We start from the raw sequence: 22,989 nt of genomic DNA, 5'->3' as shown, positions 1-22,989 counted from the left end.
AATGATTAAAAGTCAATTCGGCTTGCATACTAATTTCCTTGTAAGGCCAGTGGGTTTCCACTACACTCTGACGTCACACAATAGTCATGTGACCCGCTGGTCTCCGGAACACAAGCGCTGGTGAGTGGTGACTGAATGTGAGTGTACGTCAGGCTTTCGGAGAGGATGGAGCGCACTGGAGGAACTTTGTCTGTTAAATCCTCCAAAACATAAACCAGCTATATAGTTGTCTCGATCAGCACTCAGCACAAGAAAAAGGATCTTTGGACGTTTTAACGAAGCTCGCTTTGGTTTGTGAAGTTTACCTCGCGCGAGCGGAGCCGAATGTTGGCGGATAGTGGAGGACACAGGCGCGAATCGTAGAGAGACGGGCTCGGCAGGTAGACGGTTACCGTATAGGGGGATATAGGTAGGGGGATGTTATCGGTACTTTCCTATGGCAGGATCGTTGCTAGGGCTGTCCTGGGGGGACTCTCGCAAACCGACGGCAGAGACTACAGCCTGATCACGGCGAGCTGCGGCTTCGGGAAGGACTTTCGGAAGGGGATCCTGAAGAAAGGCATGTGTTACGGCGATGATGCCTGCTTCATTGCCCGGCACAAGTCCGCTGATGTTTTAGGTGAGTACACGTGAATCTGGCACCATCATTCAGCGTGAATTTCATTGGATCACAAATGCACAGCATTATCAGCCAGAATGCTTTGTACCGCTTCGGTGTTCAATGTATGGAATGACATTTGCATGTGTTTATTTGACTCAAAATATGCTGCTCTGACAAGGGACTTTTAACAGATAATAACCTTCACGGATTAATGTCAACGCTCATTTCTTGATGGAGGGGTGTGAGGGAACAAGTCCAGCCCTCACCTTAAATAACCTCCTTTTAAGTATCTCCTAATCGTGCAGGTAGATTTATCTTAAGTTCGTTAAGAAAATCAAGAACTACACCAGCTATAATTCATATTATTTATCATATAAGGTATATATAATATACGTATATTGCAGAAATGAACTTGGGTGTCCGGGTTGACCTTTCACCCAGAAAGATGCCAGGCCAAAGCCCTTCTACCAAAGAGCCTACAAGGTTAGCAATAAAGTGCATTCATTTGTATGGTATCCGCAAATGGTGCTTTACTGTCGTAACACGCAAGATACGTTACGCTTTCTCCTATGGTTAAACGCAAAGGGTGTTATATAAGTATATCGCATATCTGGCCGGTCCCCAAAACACGACCAGCGCTTGAAAACATTGATATAAACTACATGTTGCTCAAATTAAGTGCGGTGAAAATAGATCGAGCTCACAAATCCATTGAACCCCGTCTTTGTTTCTTAGATTTATACAGCGAAAATCAACGTTTTTAATGTAAACTGATCTATTAGTTGAACGATATCAGCTGAATCCGAATATCGATACATGAAATATCTATTATTTTGCAAGATATTTTTAAAGGTCAGAATGGTTGAGCATGTAGGCAGCCATGTTGTTGAATCTGGTCCACGTGCCAGCGACACACACACAAGCGGCTTCATTGTCCTCTCTGTGAGCCAAGGCAGGGATATTTAACGCTTTCTCTTACCGTAACATCCATAAACGTATTCTAAAATGACATTGGGAAATATAATTTGGCGAGGACTCCGACGGTTTACCAACAAACAAGATATTTAATGTCTTTCATATTATATGCATGTACGCAGTGAAGATTCACCGGCTTTTGTCATAGATTCAGATCACGTGTGTCTCAGGCCAGCTGTTCCGTCAACGAGGTTACCTAAACTTCCGCCAAAATACCATAATATTACCATAGTTATTGTTACTACTGAAAAACCACAATACATTAATAAGATCTCGTTTTCAGAATATGCGTAGATTTATTTGAACACCAAGATGCTAGTTATAATATTTAGACAATGACTGTAGTATTTATAATAGTTGGTCAGAAACTGTGATTAGCATTTTAGCTTAGTGTGGCGCTCACTGTCTGTGTTTTCTGGTTTCATGAGATGTGACCTTTCATTCTACTTTTTGTTTCATATGTCTCGAAATCTGATTGGTCAGGTGATTCTCACGAAACCTGTCAAGTAAATAACCTGGTCATATTTAACCCCAAATAAATGCATATATAAATATATTTTGCATAAAGAAAATGAAGCATACATTTTGGACCATTAATATGTTTTGCATTGTGACATTATTTTCAGGATATCTAAAGCACCACATTTCTCATTATCGCAACACATCTGGACATTGAACTTTTACTATTACATTGTTTTCAAAGATTTTTGTCATTAACTCTTTCCCCGCCAAACACGGAATTTTCGAGAAGGGTCTGGCTGCAGACTGTGGGCGATTGGAGCTCCACTCTCAAACAGGAAATACGTCACCTCCACTTCGTAAAAGTTTAGTATACTGCTTTGATATTGTGTGTGAAGATTAGGTGAGGTGACGTATATATGCGCTCGGTTAAATATATATATATATTATAATATATATGCGCTCCGGCGCAGTGGAGGTGACGTATTTCCGCTTTTGAATGGAGCTCCACTCGCCCCGTAGTCTGCAGCCAGCACCTATTGGAGAATTCCGTGTTTTATGAAAAAACGCTTCCCCGCCAAACACGGAATTTTCCGGGTTTACGTGTTTTAGGTGTTATACGGTAAGGAAGACTCCTCCGCATGTTTTGAAAGAGTACGCAACTCTTTGATCAAAGAAACAGACTGCGATCGTCTCAGACATGAAGAAGTGGAGTATTGAGAAGCTCAAAATATCAGACATAAACATGCCTTTTTATCAGCTTTTTGTCTGAAATGTTGTTTTTTGACAAAACCGACCTCTGTTCAAGTCGCAATAAAAAAAGAACAAATGAAGATAAAATAAAATCGTTTTTTTTTTGCCTAAAAGCAGAGGCCCAGATCTTTATTTTGATATATAGCGTCTTCATATATTCATGGAAGAAAATATTCTGCGGGCCATTAAAATTTAGCGAAAATCGTCAAAAACCCTGGCGGTGGCTGGCAATTGTTTTTTAAAAACGCTGGCGGGGAAAGGGTTAAAGGTGTAGTTCACCCAAAGTGAAAATTCTCTCATCATTTACTCACCCTCATGTTATCCCAGATATGTATGGCTTTCTTTCTTCAGCAGAACACAAATTAAGATTTTTAGAAGAATATTTCTGCTCTGTTGGTCATAAAATGCAAGTGAATGGTGACCAAAACATTGAATCTCCAAAAAGCATAAAGGCAGCATAAAAATAATCCATAATACTCCAGTACATGTCTTCTGAAGTGATCTAATCAATGTTGGATGAGAACGGACCAAAAACGTAACTAATTTTTCACTGTACACCTTGCTATTGCAGTCTCTAGACATGCTCATGATTTCAAGCTCAACTGCACTTACTTGTACTTCACACATGCGCAGAGCACTAGATGGAGCTAGGAAGTGTTCTCAAGCTTGAAATCATGATCGCCAAGGATACTTCTGATGCCAAGATTTATAGTGAAAAGGGTGTTTTATTTTGGTCTGTTCTCAACCAAAACTGATTAGATCACTTCCGAAGACATACATTAAACCACCAGTGTCTTTTGGATTACTTTTTGCTGCATTTATATGCTTTTTGGAGCTTCAATGTTCTTGCCACCATTCACTTGCATTTATTAAATTAAAAATCATGATCATGTATTTTCAAAGATTTAGATTGTGTATAAATCTTTGAAAATGAAAGGCAGTACTAAGAGAGTATAACTATGCTGTATAAATACATCACAACTTTGTGGAGCTAATTGGGAGTACTCTTTAATATGTAAAGAAACACAAACCTCTAACTGCACATTATTTCAATATAAATATATAGCTTATTAAGAAAAACTTTATTATTTACTAGTATACTGGATAATGTAGCAGCAAAATTAACTTCAGTAGAAAATAAATCACATGTTTTATTTTTACTTTTTTTTTCTCTCTTTCCCTTTTTGTTCAATTTAGTTTTAAGACATCAGTCCAATTTTACATTCACACAGTTGTTTTTTGGAACCCGTTCAACTTAAATATTGTTATAAGATGTAAACAAATACAAATGATGACAATAATAATAATTTGTTATTAATAATAATATTATTATTGACTTTAAATTGTAATTTTAAATATAACAGTAATGTATTTAAATGGTGCACTTTTTAAATCCTCACGCTTTTATTTTGACAATCTAAACTCTCCAGAAAGTCCTTTTATGTGTCCGTTTGTATGCAATAATATTTACAGTATTTTAATTAGCTTCTTATTCAAATTGTGTTAAATGCACCTCCAGTGCTGTTCTAAATGCATATTATAAGTGAACCGAAATATTGAGCATCTACATCTGAGATGTTGTTCATAAGTAGTGCTCAAATATTGCACAATGCTGTGAATAGCTGCGAGTGCATCACCAGCCTGTGCGTGAATTTGTGTCAACAGAGCAGCAACATTCACTAACGCGCTGGCGCTGCGCATATTATATATTTACTTATTGAACACAGCCTTTTGTGATTCATGGAGCTATCACATATAGTAGTCATATGAACTACTTTAATGGTGTTTTAATGGTTCTTTTATGTCATTTTTGGAGCTTTACAGTAATGTACATGACTAACACAGTATCGTATTTGGATCAGGCTCGTCAGAATGATGCCTTTCACCTGATCTAAAAGCTTCAGTATCGGAGCCGATACCGATCCAGGTATCACATCGGTGCATCCTTAATAAATATATATACACACAGTATGTTGCCATATCATAATGACCATCTTTTCTTGCATTACAGTAATTAGAATTGTGGGGTAACGTGTGTAACTATCATGATAGTAACGTCACAATGTTAAAAATCGTAATTGCCCCAAAAATAGGCTTTATTTTCTATATTTAAAGTAATTTCTTATTTATTTTGATTTTGTAGGACCAGGACATTTTCTTGAAAGGTTTCTTGGGGTTCACTTGATCAGTCAGGCATTCTGCAGTCAAATATTTTCAGTATGGTTACTGTTAAAATGTTAAATTGTCCATTGTTACAAAAAAGGATTTTGTAAATGGTTGTGTGTGGTTGTGTATTTTGTATTCCTCTGCAGTCTCTTTATTTATTTTCTTCAATGAGTAAGTAATAGTCAAGATAACATACTATTAGCTGTTCATTATGTCTTGTATACTCCTTCTCAAATTGTAAAATAGACTCATAGTCGACTCAAATCAGAATTTCATGTCCATTTATTTATTTGGTAAGTTGTAATAAGCATCTGACATAAAATAAACCCATTCAAGGTTTCTTTCAGAATTTATTTTGCATAAAGACTTTCTGATTATACACAATCCGGTGTGGAAATATTCACTTGATTTATCATGTGGGATAGGCCTGTGCTGAGCCTATGCTGTTATTTCTGCAAAGTATGATGCATTACGCATAAAAAAAGTCATATTGTCGCAGTTCTGTGCAGAAACTCATTTTGTCATGAGAGGATTTCTGCATATGCCACAATTCTCTCACTCTTGCCAGAATGTTTTGCAGCCGTGTGGTGAACAGTTGGTCTTGCTTGCAAAGCTCCATTGAAATGTTAATAGTGGGTTGACTTGTGCTGCTCTAAATCACGTTTAACCCTGATAAGTCAGCACAAATTCCTTTTGAGCCTTGCTCTCCTTTTGAACCCATTCAATCTCTTAATTCTTGATTTGGTTATACTAAGTAATGAGATGAAGATTTTATGGTATATGCTAAAATTTCCTTTGTGACAAATGCTAAATTAGGGCTGGGTGTCAGCAACTACAATGATGACTACAATACATACTATAATGAATAGACTGAAATATTGGTTACTTTTTAGAAGTTAGCCTAATGTACTCTGAACTCTTCATGCTTTAGAGACTTCTTCATTTTCCATAAAAGGATATTTATGGTCAAGCCCTGAAAGGGCAAAGACCCCTATTGTAATCGTTAGTGTTCTTATTATAGTTTTTTTTTCTGCCACGGTAGTCTATGGCAGCCCATAGAACCGTTCACAGGAAAGTTATGAAATTTTGCACACAGCTAGAGAACAGTCTGAGCTGATACCACAGCAAATTTGGAGTCTGTAACTCAAACCCTTTAGTGCCACCAACAGGTCAAATTTTCACTCATGTTTATGCCAATACAATTTTTGTTGCTGAGAAATGGCTTCACGAATTTGACGGCGAAGATGCCAAAATGGACTTCATAGTATACCTCCGCAACACTTTGACGGATTGTGACAAAACTTATGTGTCATCGCCATCATGCCTTGAGGTCACCTGCAGCATTTCGCCACACTGCCCCCTACTGGTCAGGAGATAGAAAAAACAACCATTTTCGCTTATAACTCTTGAAGGCTTTGACCAAAAATTATAAAATGGTCTCTTTAGATTCAGTGAAACGTTCCGAATCAAATGATGCCCAATTTTCCCATGTCGGCCATTTTGGGCGTCTGCCATTTTGAATATTGTCACAAAATGCTGTATTTTATGAACGCATTGGTGTTCCTGTTACGAAACTTTGTATGTTTCATCAGGACCATGCCCTGAAGGTGCCTGAGAAGTTTGGGTCAGGCACCACTTAATGGTGGAAAAATGTATTAGTTTTTTAACTTTGTGAGCTTATAACTTTTAGTGGCGTTGGTCTATTTTAACAGGACATGTCTCATTAAGTTCGGGAGGACTTGCCAAGTGCAACGATACCATATTTGCTATGGTTCGCCCTTATGGCCTGTTACCACTTCGAAAATAGTACTGAAACTACTTTAGCAAATTGCTTCAAAGCCGTTCATCTGATCGGAACCAAATCACCAAAATAAGAAGCGGCCGAGAACATGACAAAATTTTGCACTTATGTGCCAAAAACAGGCCAATGAATTTGAAAAGTGGACTCTGCTTTTATGTAAATTGATATAACTCTTAAGTGAAATTAGATATTTTCACCAAACTAGACACAATTATATAAGGTCTCATTCTGAGAACACAACGAAAAAGTTGCGGGTATTGGCCATTTCGTGGCACTTTAACAGGGAACAATATGAAAGTGAAACATTGGTCCAATTAATTTCAAAATGTTATTGTAAGAACAAGAACCGCAATATAGCGATAGTGGACTTTATCAGCTCAGGCTTATTCTAAAAAATTGCATTTCATTTATTAGCAATTTCTGCAAATGCAAACGTCTCCACAATTCATAGTGATTTCAAAAGCAGTGTTTGTGTATTTGTATTTGTAGTTTAGTTTAGTTTTAATTTGCTTTGTTTTTGTAAACAGGACTTATGCTTCAATGGGTTCATTCCATGATATCTCACAGCTGTTTTGTTGAAGGCATCAGATGAGTTACAACAGAAGGCAGAGTTACATGAGTTACCTCACAATGCTCAGACCGTCTATAGGTCAGGAAGGTTTGTGGCAGCTGCCATCTGTCTCTGCAGGATCAGAAAACTCAACCTTTTCATCTATTTGTCAGAATTTAGTTGTTTAAACTGTCAAGTTGAGGAAATTAGCACGCATCCATTTGTTTTTAGACTTAATATGTCTTTTCCCTTTCTCCTGTTCTCTCAGGTGTTGCAGATGGTGTGGGGGGCTGGAGGGACTACGGTGTGGACCCGTCCCAGTTCTCCGCCACTCTGATGAGGACGTGTGAACGGCTTGTGAAGGAGGGCCGCTTCACACCCAGCAGCCCTGTGGGCATCCTCACCTCCGGCTACTATGAACTCCTGCAGAACAAAGTGCCATTGCTGGGTAAGCTCATATACACACACATACGGTGAGTCACGCACTTACTGATGGCTTAAAAAAAATAAAAGGATGAAACATCCGCAGGATGACTCACACAATGTGCGTCGTGATCTAGGACTTTTGTTCTTGTCCAATATTTTAGCAATAAAGACGAAAAATGCCTTCAGCTGTCTTGTAGCAATAATAAGGACCCAGCACAATTTCGGAGAAGGGCAATTCCATGAAAATGTCAACCAAACCATGAAAAAATTAAGTTTTAAACCAATGAATAAAAACTCTTTTAAATTGTTCATTTAGGTTTACATTTCACTGTATTATATTGCTATTTACATTGTTTATCCACCTATTTTTAGGAGTGCACCATTTATAAAACAACATTTTAAACTAGCCATAATCCATGGTTGCAAAAGAGGGGTCAAAGGACTCTTTATTTTCACTTTATGATAACAATAATAATTTTCCAGAAAAAGATGATGGCGTATATGACATATGTACAGGCATGTTGTCACAGCAGTGCTTTTTGATGAATTTAAAAGAGCCACATTTATTAGGTGGCTACGTTTCAGTGCTGTGCCACGTCCGTAACGTTTTAGAGGTTAAGTTTGTATCACTCAAGCAACATTCATTGATATAAGTTGATACTTCCTGTACAAAGCTAGCCTTTGTCAATGTTCAGTATGATGAACAAATTGTCTCCCTTCCTTTTAAATACCTTTAATAATGCATTACACACGTGACCGTTACGGATGCTTCATATCAAATCATATGGATTATCAATGGGTGAATTACTAACCTCAGAGCTCTGACGCACATTTGTTTACATGGCTCTTTTTATATATATAATGTGTGACTTTTTACCTTATATGTGAAGTTTACATTGTATATTTTGTCTTTTTGTAATATTATGTGTGTACTTTGTTTAGAGAGAGAGTGAGATAGAGATGAATGAATGAATGAATAGGCAAATCTAAGCTGGTGCTAGCTCGCATGGCCGGTTTATTAACATCCTACTGTAAAGGACACACCTCGCGTTCACATATTTTCCCTCCTCGATCTTGCACATGCATTGGTCATAAAGTCTGTCATTTCTGAGGTGTTTCCTAAGCTTTGATTTTCAGATCGAATTCCCACTTTATTCCCATTAATTTGTGTCATTTGACACTTTTTATGTATAAGTATATGTTTATGTTTTTCTTATGAAAAAGCGCTAAATGACAGTGTACTTGAAAAATAAACATAGAAGCACAGTTTACACTGCATTATTTATTACAATATAGCAATGCTAACATAAAGAATAAATTATAAATATTGAAAAGCAAACAATAAAACTATATACATTAACAAATGAACAAAAAATAACAAATTGATACACATCAATTTATAACGCAATGGCAAAAACAAATGCTGAAAGACAAGACATTCAGGGATGCCAAAAGAGTACCAACCCACATCTCAGAATAGCAATTTGGCTGCACGAGGGGGACCTTCAGAATATTAGGCAGGTGGTTTTAATGTTGTGGCTGATCAGCGTATGATTGTGTCAGGCATTTCTATGAATGAGACAACATTTCACAGCTCCTGGGATGAGGGATGTGGTCACTGTGAGAGCGGGAGAGCAAAAAATGAAGATTTAGAAATGGCATTTGACAATGTCTATCCTAGAGGCGTACCATTGTTTCAAAAGGGAACATCCAGAGACTGCAATTGGTAAAAGTGGCTGAGCTCCGGCCATCCCATGTACTCCTGTGTTCAGACATGCCAAGGAATGGGTGCCTTTGCCGGTACCAAGAAAATGTCAAATTAGCCCTGGACTGTGTGCATCATATGACATCAAGGAAAGCATTACAAAGCACACAGAATTTTATTAAGGCTGTAGTCTGTAGTCCAACAGGCTTTGGTGCATGTTAGGCCAGTGTGCTGAGTGCCAAAATAATGAGCTTTTGGAAATACGAACCTTATGTCACATCCCTGAGGAAGACAAAAAAATTAAGGTCACCTGGTATACAGTACATGGGAAGCAACGGGAGGGCTGCCATGTAAGGTACAAAAGAATGGCACACTGGGTGATATTTTCCATTTTCTCAAGGCAGCCTCTCCTAAGTTTTTGCAGCACTGTTTCATCAAAAGACAACAAAGGGCCTCTTTTCAGACAAAAAAAATCCCAATCAAATTCAAACCATGAAACTGTGGTGCTGCAAGCTGACTTGGCAGAAAACTACACAGCTGCCTACAAAGATCAAATCCAATCTGCACACTGGCATCTGAACCAGATCACAATATTTACATATGTTCTATGGTCTGATGGAGATCCAGAGTCATATGCCATTGTGAGTGACGGCTTGGAACATGACAAGAGGTCTGTGGCAACATTATTCACCAAGATCACAGGACATGTTCAAGAGAAAAATCCTGAGATGAGACAGCTTCACATTTTCAGTGATGGTCTTGATTGATGATGTTTCTTGTCAACCACTGTCCAGGAGTTGTTCTTAACTTTAAGTGTAGAGTGGCATTTCTTTGCACAAGCCATGGAAAAGGTGCTGTAGATGGTGTGGGGGCAACATTAGAATGGGTAGTAAATACAGATGTTCTCAGCAGACAGGCAATCCTTGTTACAGACGCTGCATAATTTGTAGACTCTGTCAAAAGAAGTTGCCCAAACAATGAAATAAAACTGATCACATCCATGGACATCGGAGATTTCACAGAGCAGCACAAACTGGATGACAGGTGGGCCAATACCACAGCTCTTCTGGGCACTCAGTCCATCAACCGCATTGAGTCAGTCTCCAGGGGAAGGCTTATTAAATTATCTTGCGTCCTCCATAATATTTTAGATTTCGACGGGGACAGAGGGGTCTCTTAGATATTCAACTGCAGCCATCCCACTAACATCATATTAAGCATAACCCAAAACAATGTTAGATCTACAATATTAGGCTAATATCAGTTCACAAACAAGCTACCAAACGTTATAATCGCTAACGTTGCAGACTCATGAAAAAATACATCGGTTATCATATTTTTTTTCATGACAAATTTATTAATGAAAATATTCACTTCATCCGATTGCCTCTGCCAGCCTACTTGCTGGAGTTCCACAATTAACGAAGCAATTCGAACTCCACCGGACTTGTGTGTGTAATTGACGTAAAGTGGGAAAGCAGGCAGTGGACCAAACCACTGTGGTGCAAGGGAGGGGGACTCAAAATGTTTCGGAACTTAAAACGCATTATTTGGCCCGTTTGTATTGGTTTACTACTTATTATTTTAAGTATATAACATTATATTTTTACAATACACAGCATGGTTTTTAAAGCCCTAGCTAGTTTGTGTTGTTGCTCACTTTTATTGTTTCTGCAGCAACTCTGAGCACTTTAATATTCTTTATCCTATCTGAAGAACCTTTGTATCAATCTATAAAGATAATCAGCCTATGTTGTAGTTTCAAGTTAAAAATATGAATATTGACAAAGGTGAGAGTTTTATGTTTATTTGACATTTCTTGTTTGTATGAAGGCTAAGTTTTTATTCAAAATTAGCAAATTCCATTTTGTTTGGTGGGACTTAATGTTACCTAGTGAGTTTAAACCTTTTGCATGTTTCTGATGCATCTCTGAGTTAAGAAGTTATTTTCTCAAACAAGGCATTGGATTACTAAGCACGCGACAGATACATTTTTATTTTTCTGAAACCTGACATGAAGGGCTGTCAGAAAATTCACCCCGTGCTCTTCGTCTTGCTGAGTTGTTTGTGTCTTTAAAATGACCTGCTTTTATTTTGGGAAGGCATGCGGTGCGATAAAGGTCAGTGGGCGACAAGGTTATTTGGACCATAAGTCCCTAGCCAGGGAATGGGAGAATGAATGTTTGTGTAAAGTGTCAAACTAGGAGGGCATTACCATTCAATTTGTTTTTAGCCCTGATGAAGGCCTGTGTGCCGAAATGCGTTGGTAAATAAAGTTATATTTCTCATTCATTACCATGACCCCATAATTAGACATAACACCACATTATTAGTGTTTACCCAAAATGAGGCTAATCAATGTTAGGAAACTCTGCTTTTAAAGGAGTACTTCACCCAAAAATGTAATAAAAATTGTATTATTAACTTCTGCTCATGTTTTTCTAAACTCTCTCATGCTGTAATTTGTTTCTGTTAAACTCACTAAAACTCCATTTTAAAGAGCGTTTCAAAAGCTTGACTCCGCAGAAGAATGGAATTAAATGAAGGTGTCTTGAGACTAGTTTCAAAACGTTGAAATTCTTTTAACTTGACATCTTGAAATTTGAGACGATAGACAAAAACAACGATACTGGGCACAATGGTCAAAGACGCCCATCTTGTGTGTGTGTTTACATAAACAAACAACAACAAAACTGCATATGGATGCAAAAAATGCATTCATTGTGAACGAACTCTAATTTTCTCAATTTCTTTTTTTGTGTCCTTCTAGGGAGTAGCACAGCTTGTATAGTCGTCCTGGACCGTCGGAGTCACAGGCTACACACATGTAACCTGGGAGACTCTGGCTTCTTGGTGGTTCGGGGTGGAGAGGTGGTCCATAGGTCAGACGAGCAGCAACACTATTTCAACACACCCTTCCAGCTGTCCATTGCACCGCCGGGGGCAGAGGGCGTCGTGTTGAGTGACAGGTGAGTTAGTGACACTAACTGACAGTGGATACACTCCACTATCACAGATGTCTGCATGTGACTGATTAGTGTTTCAGATGTCTGCCTGAGGGGACCGCACTGCTTTAGCCTCAATAAATTGCATAAGACACACCAACTATAGTAGTGCTATATCTTTTTTTTACTGTAGAATATGAATTCAGGTGTCATGGACTTGTGGTTAGCACACATACTCCGATGCATTGAGCCATGATGGTTATGTGGAAAATGCACGTTTGAACATATTAAAAATATGTTAAAAACATATACATATAGTGACATAATGTTTTTATATATAAAAATATGATATAACAGATGAAAAAAGAGAAATATACAATAGTGCAATAATGTTAGAATATATTCTATATACCGGTAGTTGTAACTGTACAGTTCTTCTGGTGCTCTGTGCGCTGTAGCGCCGGACAGAGGGAAACATTTCGAAGAGGAAGTGTGCCGGGTGAATGGGGTCAAGAGTGATTTTACCAGCACTTTTCATCACTCTGGATTTGATCAGTTCTAGCAGGGTGGGTAGGGGAGCGCCAATAATCCTCTCAGCAGTCTGAACTGTCCTTTGTAGTCTTCTGATGTCTGATTTCGTAGCTGACCCAAACCAGACAGTTATTGAAGTGCAGAGGACAGACTCAATGACTGCTGAGTAGAACTGTATTAATAGCGCCTGTGGCAGGTTGAACTTCCTCAACTGGTGAAGGAAGTACAACCCCTGCAGGGCCTTTTTCACAATGGAGTCAATGTGTGTCACCCACTTCAGGTCCTGTGAGATGGTAGTGCCCAGAAACCTGAATGAATGAATGAACGAACGAACGTTATATTTATATAGCGCTTTTCTGACAGTACACTCAAAGTGCTTTGAATGACTCCACTGCTGCCACAGTGTTGTTTAGAATGGTGAGGGGGTCAATGTTGGGTTGTTCTTCCTAAAGCCCACTATCATCTCCACTGTTTTAAGCCTGTTCAGCCCCAGGTTGTTTGGAATGCATCAGATGGCCAGCTGTTCAACCTCCCTTCTGTATGCAGACTCATCATCTTGGATGAGGCCAATGACTCTAGTGTCGTCTGCGAACTTAAGGAATTAAAATGCTCTCATTAACTCACCCTCATCATATCCCATATGTGAATGACTTTCTTCTGCAGAACACAAACAAAGATTTTTATAAGAATATCTCCGCTGTGTAGGTCCATACAATGTAATTTAATGGGTACACAAAATGTTAAGCTCCAAAATGCACATAAACACAGTGTAAAAGTAATCCATAAGACTCCAATGGTTCAATCCATATCTTCCAAGGTGATACGTGGGTGATAAACAGGTCAGTATATTTAAGTCCTCCTCCTTTTGTTTTTAGTGATTTGCATTTTTCGTGCATATCGCCGCCTACTGGGCTGGAAGGAGAATTTATGAATTAAAATGTATCTGTTTCTCACCCAAACCTATCATATCGCTTCAGAATATATGGGTTTAACCACCAGAGTCTTATGGTGTTTATGTTCTTTTACGCTGTGTTTATGTGCATTTTGAAGCTTAAAAAATGTGGCACCCATTAACTTGCAATGTATGGACCTACACAGCTGAGATATTCTTATAAAAATCTTTGTTTGTGTTCTGCAGAAGAAAGAAAGTCATACATATCTGGGATGACATGAGGATGAGTAAATGATGAGAGAATCATTTAATTTGTGGTGAACTATCCCTTTAAGTTACATGTTTCCAAGTGTAAAGCATGCATTTAAAAAAAATTCTAATGACATTATTTAAAAATATGAGTAATAAATGCCCTGAGTATACACACTTTCCAGTGTTTTTGTTCTTAGGAATTTCATGATTTTTAACAAAGATGACTTCTGCATATAAGACCAGTTTTGTCCATTATCTCAAGAATCAGTGTCATATAAATATAGATAGATAGATGGATGGATGGATGGATGTAACAGAGTCTGGATGACATACAAATCTAAAGGTCTTGCTTACAGTTAGCAGCATGTGAGGAGCTAAAAATAATCACTCCTTCTACTGGGACATGGCAAAAAAAATTTAACAGGAGTTGAGCACAATGCTGATTGGTCCGTGGAACCAGTTCTCTTTGCCACCCTCTCTCTGTGATTTGGAGGTTTGGACTATTTGTATGTATGCTTAGCTGCAAGACTGTGGCAGTGAAGAGCTCGAATCACATGGCCTTCACATAAAAGATAGGGGGCTAACAGGCGCGCACACACACACACACACACACACACACACACACACACACACACACACACACACACAGTGCAAAGTCTTTTGGTGGAAGTGTTTGGCTGTTCTCACTTCTCAGCTAATACCACAAACATTTCAACAAACACTGACAATACCTGCAGTGAACTACCTTTTTCTTGTTTTTTAATTATTATTTTTTTACACAATTTAAAATCAAACAGACCTGCACTTTTCATTTAATCAATTGGCAAACCAACTGTTTGAAACATAAAAGTGAATAAATTAAGAGAGATTCATTTATAAAGCATACATACCTAAACATTTTCAGTAAATAGAGCAGCTAAAAGGTATTTGACTTTTTGATTTTATTTTTGTTAAGGCAAGCATCACTATTATTACTATTGCACATTCTTGGGGTTTAGGTTTTGAACAAACCCTTAACCTTATGTATTAAACATTGGCACCTAACACATCCCATACGGTTTGTGCTATTTCTCAAAGTATTTTATTAAACAATCAATCAATCAATCAAAACAATCAATTTCCGTGCTTTGCATTAGTAAAATACGTCTCTGTCCTCTTTCCAAAATCTCACTAAAGTTTGTTCGTCATATTTTATTTGTCCTCCTCTCACCTCGCTAGATGTGACCTATAATCTTAGCTGCAGTAGTTACCCATTGCACTAAGACAGATTACACTAAAGATTAAACAAAAATTTGGTCTCAAGGGATTTGGAGCTAAAGGGCCAGGTCTGGTTTCCAGGAAGGCAACCCGACTGTTTGGATGTGGTCCAGAGGTCATGTTGGGTCTGAGTTCTCTTTACCCTGGGTTTCCATTAGCCTTCGTTTAGGTCCGGCTGAACTCTGTCCTGGTCCCCCTCTCACACTACTTCTTGAGTTTCAGCCGTGATCAAGTGTTCCGTTCCAATTCAGTGGATTAGATCTTTGTTTACCCATTTAATTGTTCTGCAAAATCATTAGATCCATAATGCACTTAATTTTAGGGGATGGGTCCAACAACGACTAGCCTAGTTGATTAGTGAGGTTGACTAATTAATCTAGATTTTTTTCTTATTTACCTGTTAGACTGTTTGCATGATAAAACCCTATTAGTAAAGTTGTGTCTATAAATTCATCCTCTTCACAGCATCGCCACTAAAGCCATACACATGCAGAGTACCCCGCCACAATCGTCGAGTTTTTAAATGGTGTGACAAATTAAAATCGTTCAACTTTTAAAGTTGAACTAGTTCATTCCGTTGTGCTAAAACGTTTTTTGAATGCAAGAGTACATCTTATGTAAGGGCAGACTACGAAATGCACTTGACAGCGGTCAGACTGATTATACAAGACTGATTATACAAGGCTTCCTTAAGACTGATTAGTCGACTAATCGTTCAGGCAACCAACCTGACTAGTCAATTTTGAAAAGATGTAGATTGTAGTGGCTATTTTATTAATGCAGTTGCTCAAGGCTTGGCACCAAACATGGGTATGGAGATGGTGAAGTTATTAGCTATGTAAATTCTATAGGAATATATTCCATTGTAGTTTAATGATAGTAGACTTTATAGCATGTCTGCTATCAAATATCGCATGTCTTCTATCGCATGTCTTTTATATAATTATTTTTTTAATTTTTTTATGTGCTAACCCATAATTCCCATAAACAGGCATGGATGGAAACCCAGCTATTGAAATATACCGGTGAAGTGTTGGCTTTTGGCATAAAATTAAATCATTGACTTCTATTGGATTTCACTGTTCACTGCCATGTAATTCTTTTGATTCATTTTTAATGTGCAGAGTGCTGAATGCAGTCTTTCTCGGTTTCTTTCAGTCCTGATGTGGCGGATAGCTCCTCCTTTGATGTCCAGCTAGGGGACATTATTCTGACAGCAACAGATGGCCTCTTTGACAACATGCCTGACTACATGATCCTTCAAGAGCTCAAGAAACTTAAGGTACAGCCAATGCTTGTATTTGATGTGAAAGTGTTGGTCTTATTTACTAATTTAGTAGTCGATAGATATGGGTTTTTCAATAGCTGATAACAATATCTTGAGAACAGGGTATAGTCCAATATAATATATACATTATATGCTGGGTAGGGGTGGGCGATATACTGGTAGACACAATAAACCTGTAGCTGTACCTGACAACCAGTATACATTTTTGATTGTCGTCTTCATCACAGTTACGCAAAATCGCCACCGCGTGGCAAGATATGTGCACCTCATTCTATTCACGATACATGTACGCGGTACACATTATTCTGTTGCAGAAATGAAGGTAAGCAGAGCGGCATCACATGAGACTGAGAAAATTTAATAACAGGGTTTTTCAGGCACTGACAGCCAGCTCAAATTCAGTGACATTCATCTTGCGGTCTAAAAATGCTTCTCATCTCATCTGACACGCAGCTGTATTTCACATTGATTGTCACGTGTGCTATCTCTTGAGCATGCAATTGCGGGCTAGTCCAGGAGGTGTTCCGTTTGTGCTCCAGGGACAGGAGAGCACAAATGGTGGTGGTGTAGTGGGCTAAAGCACTTAAGCTGTTAAGCAGGAGGTTGTCGGTTCGATCACCACAGCCACCACCATTGTGTCCTTGAGCAAGGCACTTAACTCCAGGTTGCTCCAGGGGGATTGTCCCTGTATTAAAGGCTCTGTAAGTCGCTTTGGATAAAATTCATACGCTAACAAATACTCTGTGTCATGCAGGGTTTTTATTTACTTGCACATCATCACCCTAATAAAATTCAGTTTGAAATCTGTTAGATATTACGAAAACAAACCTAATATAAACCTATAATATATATATATCATAAACGTAAAATAAATTAATTTTGTGATGTAAAATATTTTCAGATTGTGATGTTAGATTTTGATCATATCACCCACCCCTATACTATGGGTTCCAAATGTGTGAGAACACATGTGAAAATGCTTCCATTAACCATTTTTTTATTTGTTACATATTGAGTCAACAATATGAATTTGAACCAGATAACATGGTTAACATGCTAGCACTCGTCAACAGTTAACATGCACTCAAGCTGCCATGGACTCCTCAAGTTAGTGCTAAACCTGGTGATTCATGTTATCCAGCAAAGTTCTAGAATGTTCCAATTATTGTCTTCTCATCCACTTTTTCATTTTATTTATCTTCAATCTCAAAAATTCATCTCAGAACACCAACTATGACAGTATCCAGCAGACTGCCCGCAGCATCGCTGAGCAGGCTCATGAGTTGGCCTACGACCCCAACTACATGTCACCTTTCGCCCAGTTTGCCTGTGACAATGGGCTGAATGTAAGAGGTGAGTCTTCAAAAGCTGCTCGAATCCCTTCCATCATCACTGTAAGTTCAAAACTTGAAGTCATTGAAGATCCATAATCAAGGAACTGACCTTGTCATTGCCATTTCCTCTCCAGGTGGGAAGCCTGATGACATCACCGTGTTGCTGTCCATTGTGGCAGAATACACAGACTGACCGTGCTCATTGGGGCGCACACCTGTGTCTTCCACCCCTCTCCAATTGCACTGCTTCCCATCTCCCAGCACCAATCACCCTTTCCATTCCTTCATTTCTTGAGTAGATCTCCAGTTAATGCAGGGTGGACGATCACATGAACTTGCCAGTTTGGGTGGTGCTAAGAATGATACAAGTGGTACTAAGTCTACAAACAGTCCAGAATTGATGACCTCACTTGTGGCCAAAAACATTTTTGGGAATCGTTTACCAATCTTTAACTTGTGTTGTATTCGGGTCATTTTACATGGGTCTTTTAGCAAAAAGAGTCATGCAGTATCCAAAATAAGGTGTTTCTCATGGAAGGAACCGTTGAAAGGGATTGAAACTGGTGCAAATGAAAAGTGAAGTGTGTATTCATGTTTTGTTGTTAATTGGTGGGTTGTCTACGTCTTGAGAGTGAAATCTAAGTGTCTCTGAAAGGGTTATTTATTTGTTTGAGTGAACTAGCCCCTGAAGTCTGTAAGCCTGCGGTCTTCTACGTTTATGTGTGTAATAAGTGTACTGTTTGGTCATCTGTCAACTTTGGTTAAGCTGTAACGGAAAAGTAGGTTAGAGTTCAGATAGAGGGCTGGCTAGATTTAAACTTATTTGGAAATGTAAGTGCTTCAGGAGGATCTGGTTAGTTCAGTTTAGCCAGCAAACCTGCCGCAAGAGTAATACAGCCTTCATCAACACCGTCACATGCAGTGAGGTCTCAGTTAATGGTTTGTAAATTCAAAGGCATGAAGGAGATGGGATGGAATGTACCACTTGCGTTTGATTACCAGACATCATACCAGAGAATGTCACAATCCGCTGATACACTGATACACTTGTCATGGGGACAGTGTATTTTGACTGAATGCGTGTGGGATGTATATTTGCGTGACTTCACCTTTCGGCCCTTGAGTTTCGAAGTCTACACGCACAAATAGCTAGCATCTGGCAATGCTTTTCATGCAATTTAAAGGTCAGGAATATAAATAAATGTTTTATTTTTATACATATTTAGCTTCTGTTGAACAAAATTCAAAAGAAAGCAGGAGTTAGGGAATGTTGGTCTTTACGGATCGACTGTAATGCCTTTCGGCATTTTCTGTGCTCCTTAACAAAGCTTGGATTTTTCTAATTGTTTTAAGGCTCTCTAATGCCCCCCCATGTGTGTCACTCTAGATTTGTTCTAGAGAACGTTTTAACATTCATGTGCTGCTTTAATTTTGTAAATAATAAATGTACGAATGACTACGTTATTTATATGAATGTTTGTACCTGTACAATAAACTTGGGTGAGCTTATGACGTCTTTTCTTTCACAAAAGCAATGATTCAAGCAGACCGTTGAGTGAGATTTTGCTTGCAGTCTTTTCCGCTATGACCTTCTGTTAAAATAGAAGCCGTTGTATGAAAGGTATAACGTAAACATTGTCATGGTTTTGTCCACTTTATTTTGATTGGGGAAAACAAAGTAATTAGTTACTCTAAAATACATCTTTGTTTTTCTTTCATTTTGGGTTCCGTTTTTGTTTATGAGATCATATCTGTCAAACATTGTTCATGCCCAGGATGGAAAACCTCATTCAAGTGTGTATTAGATTGGTTAAAATTGAAGTATATCCCACAAATGAATGGTATATGCTGGATAATTAAACACTTATCCAGTACCTGGAACTAAAAGTTGAGATGTTTGGAAAGGTTTGCTGTCCCTTTCCCTACATAGGCATGTCATAGTTCTCCAGTTACAGACGAAGAGGACTATGACTGAGCCCTTAAAATTTGTGCCTGCAACACAATTTGACCAGAACTGTGATCTCTTATCATGTGTAATGTCTTGTGGTATTCTTGTGGTAAATGTATTGTGTAATCGGTAAAGAAAACCAAAGCAGGAAAGCCATAAGACCAGAACGACCAAGGTATTTTAACCCATCTCACTGTCACTCCTACAAAGACTGCAATCAAAGCAGTAAATGTTGAGAGTTTCTAATTGAATCACGATGGTGTCCTATGTCTGCTTTTTTTTTTCTTCTAGTTGTATAAAACAAATCAACTAAACAGCCAGTAATCTTTAATGGTAATAAGATCAGTTGTGTACTTAACAATTACAAAATGTGTGAACTAGTTCGAAGATGTTTTTTTGCTATCTTTTTATGTTAGTTAAAGGTGAAGTGTGGGATATCTGCACCTCTTGTGGCACCAAGCAGAATTGCAATCAATTTGTTTGCGTGGCATTACCGCATTGCACCATAACAACATTGGCTCAAACAGTGGCTAGAGTTTTAAGAGTTTACTTGGTGATTCCAAAGAGTCTGCAGTAAAATGAATTACTGCAATAATTTTGAATAATGATTTGAACTGTTTGTTGAACATTGGTGTCTTAAGCACGACTGCTTAAGACTGCTTCATGCCTAAAAAAAATACAGGGACATTACTTTTGCAATTCTGTATGGTGCAGAAATTACACACTTCACCTTTAATGAGTGTGTCATTGCATGAGATGATGTCATGACTGAACTGGTTTGCAACTGTCTCATTTTGGCCCGGCCAAATCAAAACAGCTGTCCTGTTGTCAGTTACAGTAGTTTTACTACATCAGAGTCATTTCATAGAGTCACAAATCTTCCTCCTTGAGTTGAGCTGATAATGACTGTATGCTTATCAAATTTGTTATTGTTTCTCTGTTAGTGAACGAAGACAAAATTGTCTCCCTCATGCACAAATACGCCTTAAAATCTCATTCTGTCCCCTCCAGAGGCCTTTGTGCGGTAAAGCTTGCGTGTCATGTATGGGTGTTGCTTAAAGCAGTTTGTGTCCTATCTGGTTGCATCATGTCTATTCCCTCTGTTGTTTGATCGTTTCTATGGTGCTTCTGCAGCCAAGATGAGTCTCAGTCTCTAAAGCAGACAATGTTTGAATGAGAACTACACTTTTTGTGTGTACAGTGTAACAATGCAAGAATAGTTCTTGTAAATATGTTTTACCATGTTGTAAGATATTTAAATAAAAAATATAGTATTTATACTAAATATGGTGTAGAAATGTTATTGTACCACTGTTTATGCACCGTGAATATTCTTTGAAGTGAACCTGTTTCAGATTATGTTAAATTAATTCATGTTGATATTAACTGCACTTTTGAAGTAATAGTTCACTTATAAGCATGCTTATTGTCATGTCTGTACATTTAACTGAAAGGAGACAACATTTTAGCATTGAAAGAATTACAGGTTACTAGTTATGTTGACCTGCATTTGAACTCGCACTGAGTGTGGTGGGGGAGGCGGTTATTTGCTCCAGGATTAGTTTTCTAAAAAGTGAATAATGAAAAAATGAAGCTCTTCAGTCCAGCTGTCATTGTCTGTAGATAAACACACAAATATGCTTGAGGATACTGTATATCTGATCCAGAAATATTAATTAATCATTTAATTCCAGATGTTTGTGTGATATAAAATATCCAAATCGAATTAATAGATTCAAATATCAAAAGGCAAATTTATTGGTAGAATTTATGCATTGCTATAAACTGTGGAAAATAAATGAATAAATCATGAATTACATCATTATGGCGTTTTCTTATTCAGCAAAGCATAGGAAAGGAAATAACACCATAGTAGCAAAGTGATTCATCACATTTCAAGACTAACATGTCCTTGGCAAGCCTAGAACTAAAGGATCTTTTTTATATAAATGACAGCTGTTATAAAGAACAAGACACATGTGTGCAAACAAGTGAAAAGTTCTGCACCGATTACAGTATAATTATTGTATTTCATTACACACACAGACAGTGTTGGGAGCGTTACTTTTGAAATGTATTCCATTACAGAATACATGCTGTAAAATGTAATTTGTAAAATATTCCATTAGATTACTCAAGTTCAGTAATGTACTTTGGATTACTTCTTCAGCACTGGTAGATTTTTTTCTCTTGTTTTGACCATAAAAACTCTGCCAGTACAGTAAGACAAAATGCACATGTTAAAAAAACATTCTCTGAAAAACCTAAATATCTTATGTAGTGTTGTTTCTAAAACAAGATTAATAAAACTGATCTTGTTTTAAGGATTTTTAGATATTTTTACAGGAATTCAATAAAAAAAATTATTATCAGTAAAATTATTTTCACCCTAATATCAAAGGTCTTACTAGAAAATTTTGATCCAACGTGATCATGTCTGGTAATGTGAAGGTAAAATGGCTAGAAATAGCATTTTAGCTTAGCGTAAAGCTGACAATTTACACAAGGTTTATTTCTATTTCTTTTGCTACAAACTTCAAACTTACTTCTCTTGTTTCACATCATAAGAAAGTGTTTCACCGCTGTTCAAATGCACTTTGGATCACATCATTAATATGTATAAATGTTTTCCATCTGAAAGGAATAAATATTAAATGAAACAAATGACAATAAAATGCAAAGTAATCTCTTCAGTAATCAAAATACTTTTTAATGTAACTATTCTAAATACCAATGATTTAAATTGTAACTGTAGTGGAATACAGTTACTTATATTTTGTATTTTAAACACGTAATCCAGTTACATGTATTCAGTTACTCCCCAACCCTGCACACAGACGTGTGTGTGAGAGAGTGTGTGATAACACAACTATACATAAACCATATCAATAAAATATCTTACCTTTTGAGTAAGAAAAAAGCCATCACCGGGTCGATTTTAAATCCTTTCAGATCTCCGAGTTCCCTTTTTGTTTGTAGACTCTGCTCTGTTCGGGATTTCTTTGTTTTTACAATCAATGATTCCACAGAGGTTTGCCATTTTGAGTGATCCATGGTCTCGTTTGTTGTGACAATTAACTTTGAGCTTCAGCTCCTCCCCCACCAT

At 37.8% G+C, this 22,989-nt stretch overlaps 1 protein-coding gene across 1 annotated transcript; it reads left to right on the top strand.

Annotated features, from left to right (window-relative positions):
- The first annotated feature begins 132 nt into the window (after positions 1 to 132).
- LOC127636059 (protein phosphatase PTC7 homolog) lies at positions 133 to 21,127 on the top strand. The gene is made up of 6 exons (XM_052116428.1): positions 133 to 619; positions 7,574 to 7,753; positions 12,207 to 12,405; positions 16,472 to 16,595; positions 17,825 to 17,954; positions 18,070 to 21,127. The coding sequence occupies exons 1-6, from the start codon at positions 418 to 420 to the stop codon at positions 18,126 to 18,128; spliced, it is 894 nt and encodes a 297-aa protein (XP_051972388.1). The 5' UTR covers positions 133 to 417; the 3' UTR covers positions 18,129 to 21,127.
- Positions 21,128 to 22,989: the final 1,862 nt, after the last annotated feature.

This window comes from Xyrauchen texanus, chromosome 43 (assembly GCF_025860055.1).
Source record: "Xyrauchen texanus isolate HMW12.3.18 chromosome 43, RBS_HiC_50CHRs, whole genome shotgun sequence".
NCBI classification, from domain to species: Eukaryota; Metazoa; Chordata; class Actinopteri; order Cypriniformes; family Catostomidae; genus Xyrauchen; species Xyrauchen texanus.
The sequence above is the reverse complement of the archived record's forward strand: the minus strand, read 5'-3'. Positions and strand labels throughout refer to the sequence as shown.